General features: G+C 40.1%; 1 protein-coding gene across 2 annotated transcripts in view; it reads right to left on the bottom strand.

Moving 5' to 3' along the window:
- The window catches only part of megf6 (multiple EGF like domains 6), an 88,746-nt gene that overhangs the window by 43,338 nt on the left and 30,442 nt on the right, over positions 1-14,966 (bottom strand). For both annotated transcript variants that reach the window (XM_055226252.1, XM_055226253.1), the window contains 8 exons: positions 12,189-12,311; positions 9,744-9,869; positions 8,020-8,142; positions 6,056-6,178; positions 4,809-4,946; positions 3,599-3,721; positions 1,176-1,298; positions 476-709 (listed from right to left, as the gene is read on the bottom strand). In XM_055226252.1, coding sequence (XP_055082227.1) covers positions 476-709; positions 1,176-1,298; positions 3,599-3,721; positions 4,809-4,946; positions 6,056-6,178; positions 8,020-8,142; positions 9,744-9,869; positions 12,189-12,311 — 1,113 coding nt within the window. The remainder of the gene's footprint in view (positions 1-475; positions 710-1,175; positions 1,299-3,598; positions 3,722-4,808; positions 4,947-6,055; positions 6,179-8,019; positions 8,143-9,743; positions 9,870-12,188; positions 12,312-14,966) is intronic.

The raw sequence follows: 14,966 nt of genomic DNA, 5'->3' as shown, positions 1-14,966 counted from the left end.
GTAGAAATATACGTTTTTCCAAATACAAAAACATGGCCTGAACTACAGATGTTAAACCAGGACAACAGGTCTAAATCTAGCCTCAACTTGTGTAACTTTTTCTGATGGGGGTCTGCAACTTGACTCATTTTTTACCTGGATAATTCCACAGTATGACATTAAACGTGTCTGTCTTGTACTTTTATTTTGGTGTTTTTATTGCTAAAAGAAATACCGTGAAACACATATATTCATACATTCAGCAGGGTTGTCTCTCCATAGATCCAACCTGTAACTTAGCCTGGTAGCATCACCTGAGTTAGATACGTTTTATTACATTTAGTGGAACATTTCAGACAAAACAATACCGATGTGTCGGACCCTTCACCAGAAAGGTTACACAGTTACATAGTGCAACTTTAAAGCAGAACAAGCAAGACTGATTCTAACAAACACTAAATAAATTCAATATTGTTTGAAAACTTTTGGTCTGTACCTATCTGACTGTAAAGTCTCAGCTCCCCGCGCCGCTCTCTTTGGGCTTCCCTCTCCTCCTCTTCATCACCGTAGTCACTCTCGTCGTTGTTGTAACCTGCGCGTAAGGCTGCGGTGTAGTGCAGGAGCTGGGGAGTATTTCGAAACAGCAGGTCTGGTAGAGCTGGCACCTGCCCCTCATCCTCCTCTTCATCCTCTTCATCCTCTTCATCCTCATCCAGTTCTGCATAGAGAGCTAAACCAACAGAGATAGGGATGAACAGGGATGAACAGAGATGAAATTACTACAAACAGTATTTAGGGCGCTGTACCTGATTTTTACTGCCTTAAAAACATAAAAAGTAGAACTAACTAATTTTAAACAGTTTGCCATGGTCCACAGTTATTTTTTTCACTTTCCTAACGCATTCTAAATATTAACAGCTTATATTAGAGTTTATAAGTCAATTTTACAACTTTCAGAGGTCAGAGCTTTGTTGTCACGGTAACGCTACCGCAACTATCCTGCTAAAGAAATGCTACAGTGTTTATCTGTATGTAATTGTACTTTTGTTCAGTGTCCCCACTTGAACTGGCCCAAATGAACTGACACTGAATTAAACTAAATCCTGATAAAAAGTAGATTTAATTGTGAATTTTTTCTGTTTTATGAACACATTGACAGTCTCCTTCTTGACACAGGTTTTCTACAGTAGACCCACAGATGCAGGAGTGTTGGTCCTGTTCCAAGCGGAAGCCTTGTCGACAGAAACACTCGTAAGTGCCCAGAGTGTTGACACAGTAATGTTCACAGTCCGCGGTCTCCGCCAGACACTCGTCAACATCTGTAAAAACAAACGCATACATTTAAAAAACTGCCATCTTGGACTTCTTTGTGCTGTTGTCAAGTGCTCTATAAATACATTTTGATAAATGATTTTCAACATCATGACTTTTAATATGAACACAAACTATGTTAATCATTACATAATTCATAGAAATGACTAGTAACTTCTGTATTATAACAATGGCTTGGATTCTTCATCCATCCATCCATTTTCTTCCGCTTATCCGGGGCCGGGTCGCGGGGGCAGCAGTCTAAGCAGGGACTCCCAAACTTCCCTCACCCCAGACACGTCCTCCAGCTCCTCCGGTGGGATCCCAAGGCGTTCCCAGGCCAGCTGAGAGACATAGTCCCTCCAGCGTGTCCTGGGTCTTCCCCGGGGCCTCCTCCCGGTGGGACATGCCCAGAACACCTCCCTAGGGAGGCGTCCAGGAGGCATCCTGAGCAGATGCTCAAGCCACCTCAGCTGGTTCCTCTCAACATGTAGGAGCAGTGGCTCTACTCCGAGCTCCCCCCGTGTGACTGAGCTCCTCACCCTATCCCTAAGGGTGTGCCCAGCCACTCTGCGGAGGAAACCCATTTCGGCCGCTTGTATCCGCGATCTTGTCCTTTTGGTCATTACCCAGAGCTCATGACCATAGGTGAGGGTAGGAGCGTAGATTGACCGGTAAATCGAGAGCTTCGCCTTCCGGCTCAGCTCCTTCTTTACCACAACGGACCGATACAGCGACCGCATCACTGCCGACGCTGCACCGATCCGCCTGTCAATCTCACGCTCCATCCTTCCCTCACTCGTGAACAAGACCCTGAGATACTTGATCTCCTCCACTTGGGGCAGAGACTCACCACCCACCCAGAGAGGGCAAACCACCTTTTTCCAGTCGAGAACCATGGCCTCGGATTTGGAGGAGCTGATTCTCATCCCAGCCGCTTCACACTTGGCTGGAAACCGCCCCAGTGCCTGCTGCAGGTCCTGGCTCGATGAAGCCATCAGGACAACATCATCCGCAAATAGCAGAGATGAAATCCTGCGGTTCCCGAACCAGACCCCCTCCGGCCCCTGGTTGCGCCTAGAAATTCTGTCCATAAATACAATGAACAGAACTGGTGACAAAGGGCCCTGGCGGAGTCCAACATGCACCGGGAACAGGTCTGACTTACTGCCGGCAATGCGAACACAGCTCCTGCTCCGGTCATACAGGGACCGGACAGCCCTTAGCAAAGGGCCCCGGACCCCATACTCCCGGAGCACCCCCCAAAGGACACCACGAGGGACACGGTCGAATGCCTTCTCCAGATCCACAAAACACATGTGGACTGGTTGGGCAAACTCCCATGAACCCTCGAGGACCCGATGGAGAGTATAGAGCTGGTCCAGTGTTCCACGACCAGGATGAAAACCACACTGCTCCTCCTGAATCCGAGGTTCGACTATCGGTCGGATTCTCCTCTCCAGTGCCCTAGAATAGACCTTACCAGAAAGGCTGAGGAGTGTGATTCCCCTGTAATTGGAACCCACCCTCCGGTCCCCCTTCTTATACAGAGGGACCACCACCCCGGTCTGCCATTCCACAGGCACTGTCCCCGACCGCCACACGATGTTGCAGAGACGTGTCAGCCAAGACAGTCCCACAACACCCAGAGACTTGAGGTACTCGGGACGGATCTCGTCCACCCCCGGAGCCTTGCCACCGAGGAGCTTGCTAACCACCTCGGTGACTTCAGCCAGGGTGATGGACGAGTCAGCCTCCGGGTACCCAGTCTCTGCTTGGATTCTTAATCCCCACAATTGCAGGCGCTGACAGGCGAAAATGTGGCTGTCTGTGCTAAACGCCCCTCCAACCACCACCAATTGTCCCCACTCATCACAAATCATTGATGGAGGGTCAGAGAAGTGTCTTGCGCAAAGGCACAATGACAGAATGCACTGGTCAGACTAGGAATTGAAACACTAAAGGTCCAGTTATGAGACACTATACTAACCCAGCCACAGTTATCCCAGTTGAAACTTTGAAATCTTCTTTCCTTTGCCCAAAGCAAACCATCCATTTGTACAGGTTTGAGAGTGGCAAATCATTATTATTTTTTGTTTTGTTGTTCTGAGTAATGGATGTAACCACAGTAGTTTCCTAATACACTAGTGGTTCCCATGTGAATTCTTGTTTTTGTTGAACTTAAAAAGACCTTGAAAAGCCTCATTTCAGAGCAATCAGGTCTTAGGGAATTTGCTTCACCAGAAAATGCACCACAACACAGTCCACAGTTACCGCAGTTATCCTGGTAATAATGCGGCGGGCCTACCATCGCAGCCACAGCCATCTGTGTTGAGAGTGTGGCCTGCTTGGCAGCTGCATTCATAACCTCCAGGGTAGTTCCTACAGAAGTGACTGCAACAGGCCTGTCCCCCGGAGCACTCGTCACTGTCTGTGGAGCACATTAGAAAAGTGCTTTCATAAAATAACACAACACACATTCGGAAATAACATCATTATATCATTGCCATTTGTTTATTGCCAGGGCAACCTGGCTCAATTTTATTGTATACTTTAATACATTTTACATATTGGTGGTTTTCAAATTCTCAAATGTGATGATGTCATACTCCCAGATGCAGTAGTGGAAGTTAACGTACAGGTAGTAAAGCACCGTACTTAAGGTATCTGTATTTTACTTGAGCTAATTTTAAAGTGGATAGTTTTTACTTTTAGTTCACTACATTTGAGAGCAGATATCTGTACTTTCTACTCCACTACATTTCTGAACTGGACTGAAAAGTATATTTTTTTATTATTCTGTGAGAGTTGCTGAATGGGGGGTTTATTTTTAAGACATTCATAGTTTGAGCAAATCAGAATATACGAATAAAACCAGGTAAAAAAAAAAACATTGATTCACTTGTTTCAATATTCAGCACAAATATACTGATTTTACCATCATCAATATAGGTAAAGCTCAAAAAACTTTTACTTTTTATTCTTTAAGTACATTTTTAAACAAGTACTTCAGTTCTTTTACTTTATTAGATTTTTTTCATGTGATACCTTTACTTTTACTTGAGTGTTGTTTTTTTTTTGCTCTGTACATTTACTGAAGTAACAAAATTGAGTACTTCTTCCACCACTGCAAGCAAGAGCCAGTTTTGGTACTACACTATTGATAGACTGTTTACCTTGTACTTTGTCATGAAATATCTAAAAGGTAAATTCACAAATGTTGAACCTGATGATTTCTATTAGTGACTATGTGACAGAACGTGTGACATTACAAAAACAACATTTTTATCTGCACCCCATCTGTATTAAAGAAATATCATTGGTCTTTGGAGTATTGTGATGTCATTTGAAATCCAGCAATACACTTTTATCGGTGCTAATAAAAACCACATAGAGCAGCCATTACTCTCACTGCTTATGTCACCAGAAGGAAGAGCAGGCTAATATACAACATCCCATATTATTATTATCCTCCAGATCCCAAGCCCTTAATATAAAACTTTGATAGTAGCTTTTACCAATGCACGTCTTGAGATCCTCTGCGAGCTGGAAGCCTTGGTTGCAGGAGCAGTGGGGCCCGTTGGTTGTGTGCTCACAGTGATGAGAACAACCGCCATTGTTCTTCTCACAGCTGTTTATAATCTCCATCTCAATGCCTAGAGCGGAAGGCAGATTTATCTATTAAGGATCATTTAGCGAACAAAATGTTACTCAGTGTATAAGTCAAAACTGTTTTTAAAGGGCCTATTTTACGCTATTTTCTGATCTATGTTGTATGTAATGTTGTTTACTCATCACAAACATACCTGGAGTTTTGTTCCATTCACACCTTTAACACAAAACCCTGCATATTTGGGCTGAGTTCTTCTCTGAAATGGAAAAAGTCAGTTGCACCTTGTGATGTCATGTGGTAATATACGGAGTACTCCACTGTGTTTTTAAACTCCAGGAGTGAAATCATCCAAATAATTCTAGGGAAGGTTTACTAGAATTGTTTGGATGATTTCGGGCCTGGAATTGTCAATCTCTAATGACCTAAAGGTAAAAGGTAGCTGTTAACTTCAACTGATTTGAACTACCACTCCATGACATCACAATGTGGAACAGAGCATTTTAATCTTTGGAGATATAGGTTTGGAGATATAGTGGGTCTATATCTTTGTAGATATAGACCCACTAATAAACCAAGATTACTCAAACATGTGTGAATAAAACAAAAAACAACTCCCGGTGTGTTTTTAATGAGATAATAACTCACAAGAGTCAGTTTGGTGTAATATAGGACCTTTAATATAGAATCCAAAAGGGTGAGCTATAATTTTTCTTTCATTTCATTGTGATTTGCATTTTTTTTTTATATATATATTTATGCTGCATTTTAAAGTTTTTGGCCTTATCGTTGCAATGTTATGATTTATCAAAAGCAAATTGATAAAAGCTCTCTGCTAACAATGGAAAATATACATAATATTTTATTGCACTATTGGCCCTCAATTTATTATTTTTTTTATCTATCATTCATTTTTTATGCTTCTTGGATGAATAACGTTAATAATTGAGATACATTAAGAGCTTTTCACTTGGCGATGTCAGATTTATAGACTAGCAATTCTATCTTACAGTGTTATGTTAGTGTTTGGTCGAGTTATTTGCAGAGACAGCAGCGGTTTAACAGTCCTCCCAATCATAAATTACTTTTTGAATCAAACAACAACAATATTTCATAATTCTTTCCCTGTAACTTGTCCATTTTGTCTTTACTCACGATAACACTGCTTCCCGTCAGCTCCGAGCTCGAAGCCTGGGTTGCACATGCAGCTGAAGGAGCCCACCATGTTCACACAGCCATGAGAGCACTTGGCCCGGCCGGAGGTGCACTCGTCCACATCTGCAGGACAGACAAAAGGGAAAGACATGTGGGGTCAATAGACTAGTAAATTCCCATAGCAGTGTTTAGACCATTCAGATTATACAACAGACAACAAGACAATATGCAAGACACATGGAGATGAATTAAGTTTCAGTCAAGTGCATCCACAATAACACAGTTTAGAAGTGTTGGGTTAACAGGAGGAGTATCTTTGTTACCATAATGTCATCAATTAAAACAAATGAGTGAATTGAAGCAGTAAAAGAACAAATATTATGCATTAGTTGTATTGTTATTAGCCTTCAAACACGGGCTTGAGTACTTTGCGTAAAATAATGCCTAATTAAACATTAGACAGTATTCAAAGCCTACGTAATATGCTCTGATCTAGTGCAGCTTGCCCTCTTCTGGCAGCAAACGGAATTACCACAGCAAAAATATTACAACTAAATAATGAGGAACATGTCTAGACAGGCTGATGTAAGCACACAGCACTAATGACTGACATGACAGCAGAAATGCTTAAAACGAGTGTGGAGACGGTTTATGGACTATGAAAAAGTGCAGAGCTTCAATCTGGGACAGCCGATCGAGTGTTTTGTGAGGATCAGACGCGAAGTACTCTACAGCGGATTATCAAAAACAGAGTGAATGATCTGGGTATATTTTAGATGAGGGAACAATATTCTAACATGGTTAATAGCTCAAAAAGTCTATTTTTGCATAATATGTGTTCTTTAAATAAATCCAATGCATTTTTGGCAATAAAAAGGCAGAGAAATTATTCCGTTATTGCTTCAAATTGTAAAACATGTCTTAGCTACATTGACTTTTAAAACAAAAACAAAAAAAACATTTGTATTAAATTATAATCAGTCTTTTTCAGTACATGGAAACACTTTATTGTTTTAATGTATTATGCTTCAAAAGCATACCCAAAAAATGTCATCGCAATTTTCTGCATAATCAGTCGATCGCCCTAATATTAGTACATTATGTACAAATCTAAAAATAATTGAACATAAACAAAGTCTTGAAGTATTGCGCAAGATATGGACATTGTTTTGTTATAGATAATAAGTAGGTATGCATTACTTTTAATTCCGTTCAACTTGGAATATTCAATATGAAACATAAAACAAATGTCCAACAATGCTCGCAAAGTCCTTCCAGACAGGAAGGCTTTGTTGGCTCTCAGATTTCTGTGTGAGAAGCTGGTGGGATGAAGCCTTTCCAAAGTCAACCATCAGAATTAATAGAATCAGCTTTATGTTTGGTTCATATTTTACAGGGAGGTAAGCAAAGAATGTAGCAAAAACTTAGGAAGGAAACATTTTATGCACTGTAAAAAACACAGTCTGGACACATTCTGACCATTAGGGATGAGGCGAAATATCAGTTTTGAATAACGGTATCGAATATTGATATTAGAAAACACTATCAAAATTTTTAAGTGTAATATATTGCGGCAGAAAAACATCCCGATAAACGATAATATTGAAACTAATTACAGCTTTTTTAAAGAAACCAAACTGTAAAAAATGTAGCCATCAAAAAATAAATAGCATTAAATTAAACACTTTAGTAATTAGTTCTTGTAATTGCATTTGTATTTGATGCTAATTATTTGACCCACTACAGCTCAAATATGATCAAACAGGCTTAACCCTACCAAAAAATAAGAAACAACTCCCTGCTCGCGTAAAGAAAAAGTACACAGACTATTTATTGAGCCAGAAAAAGTACTGCTCTTTCCATCATATTTTTAACAATACGTCGATATAGTAATTACTGTGACAGGCCTATCGACATTGGGCCATGCAAGCACTAAAACAGATACATCGGCCATCCCTTCTCACCATTGCAGTTCTTGCCATCCGCAGCCAGGGTGAAGCCAGGCCTACAGCTGCACTCCACCCGACCCTCATCTGAGTGGCACATTTGGGCACAGCCGCCGTTCCTCTCCGCACAGGGGTTCCTCACTAGAACAGATAAATGCAAAGTCATGGTTAGCTCAAGAGGAAATCGTTTAAACATTGTGCTGAGTTCATACAAGTTGTTGGAGGGTCACTAAACAGCAGCTTTTCACTGTCTGCCAAATAAGGGTGGATTTCAGCTTTGGCAGGTAACTCAAGTGGGCTGCTGGGATTTTTGCGTATAAATTTGAACAGTGGATTTTAATGTTTAGAATAGCAGCCACTGGGAACTTGCTCGATATGATACTAACAAAATATTTAAACAGTTTTCATTCTCTGTCCCATCTCAAGTTGCTCCATGAAATGAAGCCTTTATTTACTATGGATTTTGAAAGGTTTTCAGCCAAGGGAGCCAAATGTTACACAGTATGGTATTAAAAATATCTAAAGCATAATGTCTATTTATTTCATTAATTGTGTTTTTATTGTTCAAAAATAGATTGAAAAACCTGTATTCATTCACCCCTCCACAATGTAGGCAAAGCAATATCTCCATGGAGACAACAAGCAGATGGTGTACCCTCCAAAAGTTCTGCAGTGCACCTTTAATATACTGACAGCATACACAGAGCTATCCATATCACCAAAACAAAAAATTACTTCCTGGAATTGAAATATCTTATTTGAATGATAGAGAATTGACGAATAAGAGTTAGATATTAAAATTTAAATATATCAAGTGAGATTGTGAAATGGGCAGTGGAAGATGTACTCAAATTTGTTACTTAAATAAAAGTACAGATACTAGAGCAAAAAAAAAAAAAAAAACACTCAAAGAAAAGTAAAAGTACCACATGAAAAAATCTACATAAAACATAAAATTATTAAAGTGCTCATTTAAAAATGTACGTAAGGAGTAAAAAATAAAAGTACTGTTCACAGATTTTGCAATGTATAAAACTTCAAATGTACTGGTTTTGATACAGATTTGAGATGAATTTTGTTCAACATAAAACAACTGAATCAAGTTGTTTTCTAGCAGTTTTTATTTGTATATATCGGTTTGCTCATATTATGAACGTGTTAAAAGTAAACCTTCAGGCTTTTCAGATCTCAAACAATAATGAAAAATACTTTTACTTTTCAGTCCTGTTCAAAAATGTAGTGGAGTAGAAAGTACAGATACCTGCTCTAAATGTACTGAAGTAAACGTAAAAAGTAAAATTTCCTTAAAGTAAAGTATCAATAACAAAATTTTGTACTTAAACACAGCACTTTACTACTTTTTCTTTGTTACGTTCCATCACTGGGAATGTGGTAGGGTTGACAGAACACTAATGTACTTATGGTCAAATATAACTGTCCCTTCACAAACCATCTGTGTATTACCATGTGGTGATTTGCTTATTGAATTGGACAAGATTTTATATCAGATGTCCCTCCCGTCCATCTCATTTTATTTCTAGCTTTGATACGGCATATAAAAATATTCTTTCTTATTGTGAGCATGTGTGACCAGACTGCCAAATACACTTGCACACAAACACCTCATCATCTCTCAAATGTCCAGCACTCAGCACAGCCGCAGCCACATTGTAATATCTTCATCCTCAACTTGACAAATGACAGGCCCGGCTCCTAAATTCTCAAAACATCTGTTCACTTACATTCACAGTGGCGCCCATCTCTTTTCAGCTGGTAGTTCTTTCGGCACTCGCATTTGTACTGATTATTCCCCAAGTCCACGCACTTGTGTTCACAGCCACCATTCAAGACGGAGCAGGAATTCAGAGCTAAAAAAAACAACAACACAAAGTTAGTAATGAATTATATGTGACTTTTTATACCGGAACTTGAATTTGTTAATATTGTGACTTAAGATATTCAAAAAGTTCTGCTTAGTCATGGTCTTCTCAAAGTTAGTCCGAACTCAGCTTTGTTTTGGTTCAGTTCTGATTGCATGTCAACATGGAGATGCTATTGTTTTGCCCAGAATGTTCCTTGATATAACAGAAGTTATCTGTGTTGTGACAACAGCAAGCAAAGTTACAGGTCAGATCTATGGAGAGGGGATCATGCTCACAACACTCACTTTTATTAATTGGAAAACATAAAATAAACAATGTATTCAAATTCAAATGAATTAAAATAAAGACTACACAATTAGTTTTATATCTAGAACACTTCAGTTTGTGGTGTTGTTTTAATTATAATGCCTCAAAATTGGCATTAGCACAAACATGCCTCTTTCTAACCTGGTGCAGTCTCTAAAGTGTCCTCTGGTGAAGTATTCATTTTATTTGTGTAGTGTTTAACATGTTCACACCCATAGCTCCCTGTCTACTGCCTTATCTTATATTTATTCATTTTAGTGTGACTCTGCAAAAAACCTCATAGAGATAAAACTAGAGAGGAAGCACAGATCTATTAGAATAAGTGAATAGGGTATTGCTATCTTAGAGCTGTCTCGAGTTGAATTAGTGGCCACTCACTGATACTACAAGAAAAAAATCCCTTCTGCCAAGGGTTAGAACACAGTTCAGAAGCGACATAGAAGCATAAACATTATAATTGATTATTTATTTATTGTTCCCTTGCCTCCTCCGCAGCCGCCATTGAACATAGCCCATTGACTTCAGTGGGTGGCCATGTTTAGGCTCCGGGGCATGACAGGAAGTGATAATGCTAACAGCAAGGTTGGTGAGTCGTATTGCACAGACCCTACATATTTTCATCTTTTTCTCATACTGTGCAATCGTAATTCAATATAATGTAACCAGAAAACCAAATCACTATTCAATTACATGATTAATAACTACCAATATAATTTGATATGTTGGCAATATAAAGTGGTTTTCACACCTTACATCTGTACAGCAGCTTTCCACTGATGGAAAGCTGGAAAATTGTCATTGATATTACAAGCCAGGCCCCTGTGGTACGCCTGGCAAGTTTGTAATGAGCTTTCCATCCCATTAGTCCTGTGATTTAATGATGTGCCAAATATGGATATCAGTGGTGTGCCTTGTGAGCGCTCTAAACGCAGACATGAGGACACAGACAGGCTATAAAAGTGAAAGACCGGCAGCCTTCAACGCTAATGACCAAAACAGACCCAATTAGCTGCCATGCTACCTGACACTTCAGGGAGAACACTGAGTAAGAATGCATGCACAAATATGACAAAGATATTTAAAATACAGTTACTGTTACTGTAGGTGTTACAGATCTAAAAGAACAAGGAAATCAGTTGTATTCCAAATAAAAAATTCTAAGTTTACATTAGTTCACATTAGTAAATCCCTCCTGTAATGTTGTACTGCACTATTGCACATTTCATACGGTGCTGTTCTACTTTTATGAATTGTCAAGTGCCGGGGGTCGGCTTGTAAAACCACAGGGGTGACACTGCTTTAGGAAAAGAAAATAGCTGCAAACACAATGAATTAGATGAGTGCTTAAGAAATATATAGAAAGTGAGACCCAGACTAGATAAAAACATGCAGTGCAGTACGCCTGATAAATGACTGGGGTGCAATGAATGTTATATTGATGAATATTGTACATAAAGTGCAACAGTAGCTCGGTTGGTAGCTGGGATTGTTTGTCAATGGATCCTCAAGTTGGCAGTTCAAATCCTATTCTCAACATAGACATCATTGGTAGAGAAGTCAGATCCACTGATCCTCAGGTTGGCAGTGCAATTCCAGCTCCCACAAACGAATACGGTCATTGGGCAAGATGCTTAACCCAGTGTCTGTGTAAACTGGTGTATGAATGTGTGTATGAATGGGTGTACAAATGGGTGAGTGGTTCCTTGATGTAAAGTACTTTGAGTGTCTTGAAGGTGGAAAAAACGCAAAAAATGTGACTATTTGACCATTTACCACTATGCCAACAGTCCTAAAGTGTCATCATTCTGAAACTCATGCATATGCAACATTTTGAACTTTTGTATTAATAATATACCTCATTGCATTGAAAAGATATAATATTTAATTTAAGCTATCACTATGGCAACAGCCCTAATTTTTCAACTTTCTGAAACCCATGGATGGGATTGGGCTAGCATATATCAGCAATATACACAAATATCTCTCTGCAGAACCTACCAATACATGTGCGTCCATCGGCGTGCATGCGGAAGCCCTCACTGCACTCACAGTGGTAGGAGCCGGGGGTGTTGACACAGGTCTGCTGACATCCTCCATTCATCTCCTCACATTCGTCCACATCTACAGAAACAAACACGCAAGACTTGTATTATACCAAAGAATTCTAGTAAAATCTACAAGAACCATGAGCAGCAAACATCAAAGTGACATCCTGGAATGTCAATTAGTGTACGGAGTAAGCAGACTTAGACCAGTAAATGTCAGCCTATGCTTTGTCTTAGCGATGGCACAAAATAGTGGTGACTTTGGGAATGTAGTACACAACGTTTACAACCTCCTGTTTAATGCTACAATCAATTTTATAGCAGCCTAATTCTGTTCACTGAGGCAAAACAGAGCCCTATTGTTCATATTAAACAGACTATTAGTAGTAAATATGCCATATGTCATGTCTTTTTTGTTGCCCATCTTGTTTTGGTAAGAGCAGAGTCAACCCAACTCTGTTTGTGACTTAAACAAGCAGGGTTTTAAAAAGTGGCTTTTAAAACAAAGTGGGGTCACACGCATAGGCTGGGTCCCAATTCGACGGTTACACACTTTGAACTACCATTCGAAGTACCCAGCCAAAAAAGGGTACTCCTCCGTGTAGCCTCCGTTGGCCGCAAAGGTCGTGCCGAAATGGAACAGGACTACGCCACGGAGCGTACTTCAACCGCTGTCTGTGTACTTAGGTTAAGTAGCGTATGTTACATCGCCTATGGCTGTTGACTCATGACCTAAAGGTGTAAAATGAACACTGAAATAATTACAGTTTTATTTTTAATTGTGTATTATTTCATAGAAGAAGAGTCAAGGTGTTGTCATTGCAGCCGTTTATTTCTATTTTGATCGAATGAAGTAAGAAATCTGTTCCTTTGAATATCAATAGGCAAATATAATGTTTAAGGTGATGTTTTTTTGCAATTGTAGCTAGTCTTACATAACTTATACAAATATACATTGTTTCTCCCATAGAAGAATTCATGCGCAGTGCATAATGGGATATAGCAGTGCACGAAGTATGCTGAGATGCATGCTTTGTTCACGGCCAATCTCCATGGAAACGCAAGGCACATTTTTCATCCGCATTCGTCGGGTGCATGAAATGGAACAGGCCTTGTAGCACAGGAAGTTATGTCAGTGCCCTTCAATGCACCCGTCGAAGTGTGCATTTGTCGAATTGGGACACGGCAATAGACTGTATATCCTTAGCGTTCCGGCGGCCCGCCTTTACGTTACAACTTTACAGCAATGTACGTGTATTTCTGCGTCACCCACACAAACAATCTACACATCAAATGAAAGCTATGGCATTCATCTTTCTGAATATGTAAACCATTTACACCTCTAATCACCACAGTGCTGACAGGAAAGCCGTTTTTACAGAGAAGTCAGAAATGTGGATTTGCACTGCACTTACCATTTAGCACTCTGGTTCTGTCAAACATCAACATATTCACACAAAATTGGTCTCATTCGTTCCGTAAAGGTCCAGAGAATATAATCCAGTCAAGAAATTATGTCCACAAAGGAAGTTAGAGCCTCCATGTCCAATCTGCTGCAGGAAAGTGAAATCTGTTCCGTCGCTTCTCTGCATTTCTTTTGTCAGTTTCAGGCATAATAAACTTCTGACAGCGCCAACTTTATTCCTCAGTGCAAAACAAACAAAAGTTGGCCAATAAGGTGGGGGCTGTGGGTTACTGGAGCCGCGGACAGTGAATGAGTGCTACAGATGACTGAAAGAGTACGCCCCACTCTCCCCCTTGTAGAATCAAGCTGTTACATTACACACGTTTAGTGATGTTTTCCTCTTAAAGCCCATGAACTGCGGAACACGCTGATGCGTGACATGCAGTGGTTTACTGTACACAGACGGAGTTTGCTGGGCGCGTAAAAAGCCGAGACTGGATATAAAGATCCGTGCGTAAAATTACACGCGCGTGTTGCGTAATTTTACGCAGCAGTTTTGCGTTTTAAACATGACGAAACAGACAAAACAAAGGAAGTGCGCGACCAAGGACACTGTGGATGTTTGTACAAGTTAAATTAGAGGCATCTTGGACCCGGAGCGGTTCGTGGAACCGAGTGAAGATCTCATGGTGGACTCAGGAGTAGAGGGACCTTATGTTTTGATGGACTGGATGCTGTTCCTGATCGGTAAGCGTGGTTTATTCTGCTATTCACTTAATTGTGGGTCAAATGTGTATCATGTGTAATCATTAGCATTAGCCAATCTGTGCCCCCCAACCACCACCATCATCATGGTGAAGTGTCTTGCCTAAGGACACAATGACAGAACTAAGGACACAATGACAGAAATTGGTCCGAGTGGGACTTGATCCTCCTACCTTCGGGTTGCGGGACCAAAGCTCTGAAATTTGCAGTGTGTTCTTAGTTTCCAGTGTGTGTTTGTTTACATTTTGAAGTGTGTGTGTGTTTGTTGATTGTTTGCAGTGTGTGGTTTGTAAATATATATTTATTTTGACCCATAGCACTTGTTTTGACTGTATTTTATATACAAATATACATTTTATATTGTGTTTTGATATGATATATAAATGTACATTAATAGAGCAGCTGGGTGTGCAGATACAGATTCCTCTCAGTGTGAGTTTTCAGTAGAGACCTCACTGATGTCTGTGGGTTGAAACATTCAAAAGTTATTGCACTTTTTCCAAACCTCCAAATGTCTTCATTCAGATAGGTTTGGAGAGGCCTGGACTTACTCATGATAAA

Source organism: Periophthalmus magnuspinnatus, chromosome 13 (assembly GCF_009829125.3).
Source record: "Periophthalmus magnuspinnatus isolate fPerMag1 chromosome 13, fPerMag1.2.pri, whole genome shotgun sequence".
NCBI classification, from domain to species: domain Eukaryota; kingdom Metazoa; phylum Chordata; class Actinopteri; order Gobiiformes; family Gobiidae; genus Periophthalmus; species Periophthalmus magnuspinnatus.
The sequence above is the reverse complement of the archived record's forward strand: the minus strand, read 5'-3'. Positions and strand labels throughout refer to the sequence as shown.